Raw genomic sequence first — 1,744 nt, 5'->3', positions numbered from 1 at the left:
ACTTTATACACATGTTTTTTTTTATTTTTATTTTTTGGGGGGTGGTTTACACAACTAAATTAATGAAAATATATTTACTATTTGATAATTTAATGCAAAGAAAAAATACATTTAATTATTGTATGAAACATTGCTTTCTAATCAGAACCTGAAAAATTAGCCATCTAAAACTACAAAATTTTGATTTGAACTATGGAAACATGTGTGCTTCCTCTCCCATGCAACCAATTCTGGGCTTAAGTAATTCAGGTTTACATCAAAATCCCAGCTTAATCCCTTATCAGTTTTGTGCAATAGGCTGATGAGCTGACAGATGATCTGAGGAGGTGGACAAAACAAACTAAATCACTGCCATCCTTAAATTACTTCAACCTCAAAATTGTCACAGGACTTCATGTAAATGTTGTTTTTAACCCTTTAAATTGCCGTTACCTCTGCAGTTCATGGCTAGTCTGTCTGAAATATTAGAATATTCCTGGACAAAATCTGTGCTTGGAGTTTCATACCTGAGATTAAAAGGAAAAGTTGCTTATAAAGCAGATAAGGAACACACTTTGTTTCTAATTCTAATGTGTTTCTAGATGATAACAGAAAGGTAAATAACAGTATTCAAGTTAGCTATAAAACCTATAAGACTAAGGTTGTAACCAAAGTTAAAACAAGCGTTTCTACAGTCAGCAGTCATGTAGTTTTTAGTTCCTGTAAAAGGTGTATGGGCAGCGTTGGAAGTTGTGGAATGGTTTTAGTTGTGTAACTTAATGAAACTGTTTTTTCCCAGATAAACGTTTCTTTATGTGCTGTACATAGCTGCAGCCTGAGGCATCTGACAAACACATTAAATGTCTGATTATGTGACTGTACAAACAGAAAAACACAAAGCAGCGTTTCTTTTACCCTTTCCAGCAGGGAGAGCGTTGCTTTCAAGGCTCCATCTGGTCGTCCAAAAGGAAAACAGTACCTGCAGAAGCAAAACACAAGAAGGCATCACATTTAGAAACAAGCTCAAGGACAGCCACGAGAAGGGGAAAAAAAAAAGAAAGAGACAAAGAAGAAGAGCAAAATGAGAGACATGCAATCCATGTTAGTGAGCATAAACAGATGGCTGCCTTCTTTTGTCTAATTACTCTGACGAAGGAAGCTTTTCTCACCTCCTGCTCCATCTGAGCGCAGATGAGGGAGTTCATGAAGGTTTCACGTTGCTAATTGACAAGTGAACAGTATTTAAAACACAAAGAAAGCAGTCACACAGGTCAGCCATTTATGAGACAAAACCCAACAAGCAGATGTTCTGCTCCAAGGAACAAAAGTGACAAATTGAGAGGATAAAAAAAAACAGGCCGATCAGGCACGATTTGGTCTGAACATGTTTGTGAGGTAAAGTCAGGAGCTCATGGTGTTCATTTAAAAGAAGAATTAAAATACATTAAAGAGCAAAAACTGATGAACGTGTTTGAGTGTTAAAGGTACGTCTTCCAAAACTTCAAGGAACAATTCAAAATCTGCATTTAACAAGAAAACATTTGAACTAACACTTGATTTGATTTTATTCAGATTAAAAAGCACTGTCAAAATATATAAAAAAAGTTTCTTTCTATTCGTCGAATATTTTAATAATTAAGGATGTTTTTGACTCTAGCTTTATCTGTACAGAAACAAGTTATAAAACTAGAACTGCAAAGCAGTTATGACCGGGGTCCAAGCCCTTTTATGCATGTCAGCCTTTGTCATGTTGTTTGTAGCATAT

The 1,744-nt window shown here is 35.5% G+C and overlaps 1 protein-coding gene across 13 annotated transcripts in view; it reads right to left on the bottom strand.

The window, feature by feature from the left end:
- cadps2 (Ca++-dependent secretion activator 2) overlaps window positions 1–1,744 on the bottom strand; it is a gene marked incomplete at its 5' end in the record, with an annotated part of 178,988 nt that overhangs the window by 83,975 nt on the left and 93,269 nt on the right. For all 13 annotated transcript variants that reach the window (XM_014025857.1, XM_014025862.1, XM_014025858.1 and 10 more), the window contains 1 exon segment: window positions 895–958. In XM_014025857.1, the coding sequence (XP_013881311.1) occupies window positions 895–958 (64 nt within the window).

This window comes from Austrofundulus limnaeus, unplaced genomic scaffold (genome assembly GCF_001266775.1).
Source record: "Austrofundulus limnaeus strain Quisiro unplaced genomic scaffold, Austrofundulus_limnaeus-1.0 Scaffold505, whole genome shotgun sequence".
Lineage (NCBI taxonomy): Eukaryota > Metazoa > Chordata > Actinopteri > Cyprinodontiformes > Rivulidae > Austrofundulus > Austrofundulus limnaeus.
This window is presented reverse-complemented; position numbering and strand designations above follow the sequence as displayed.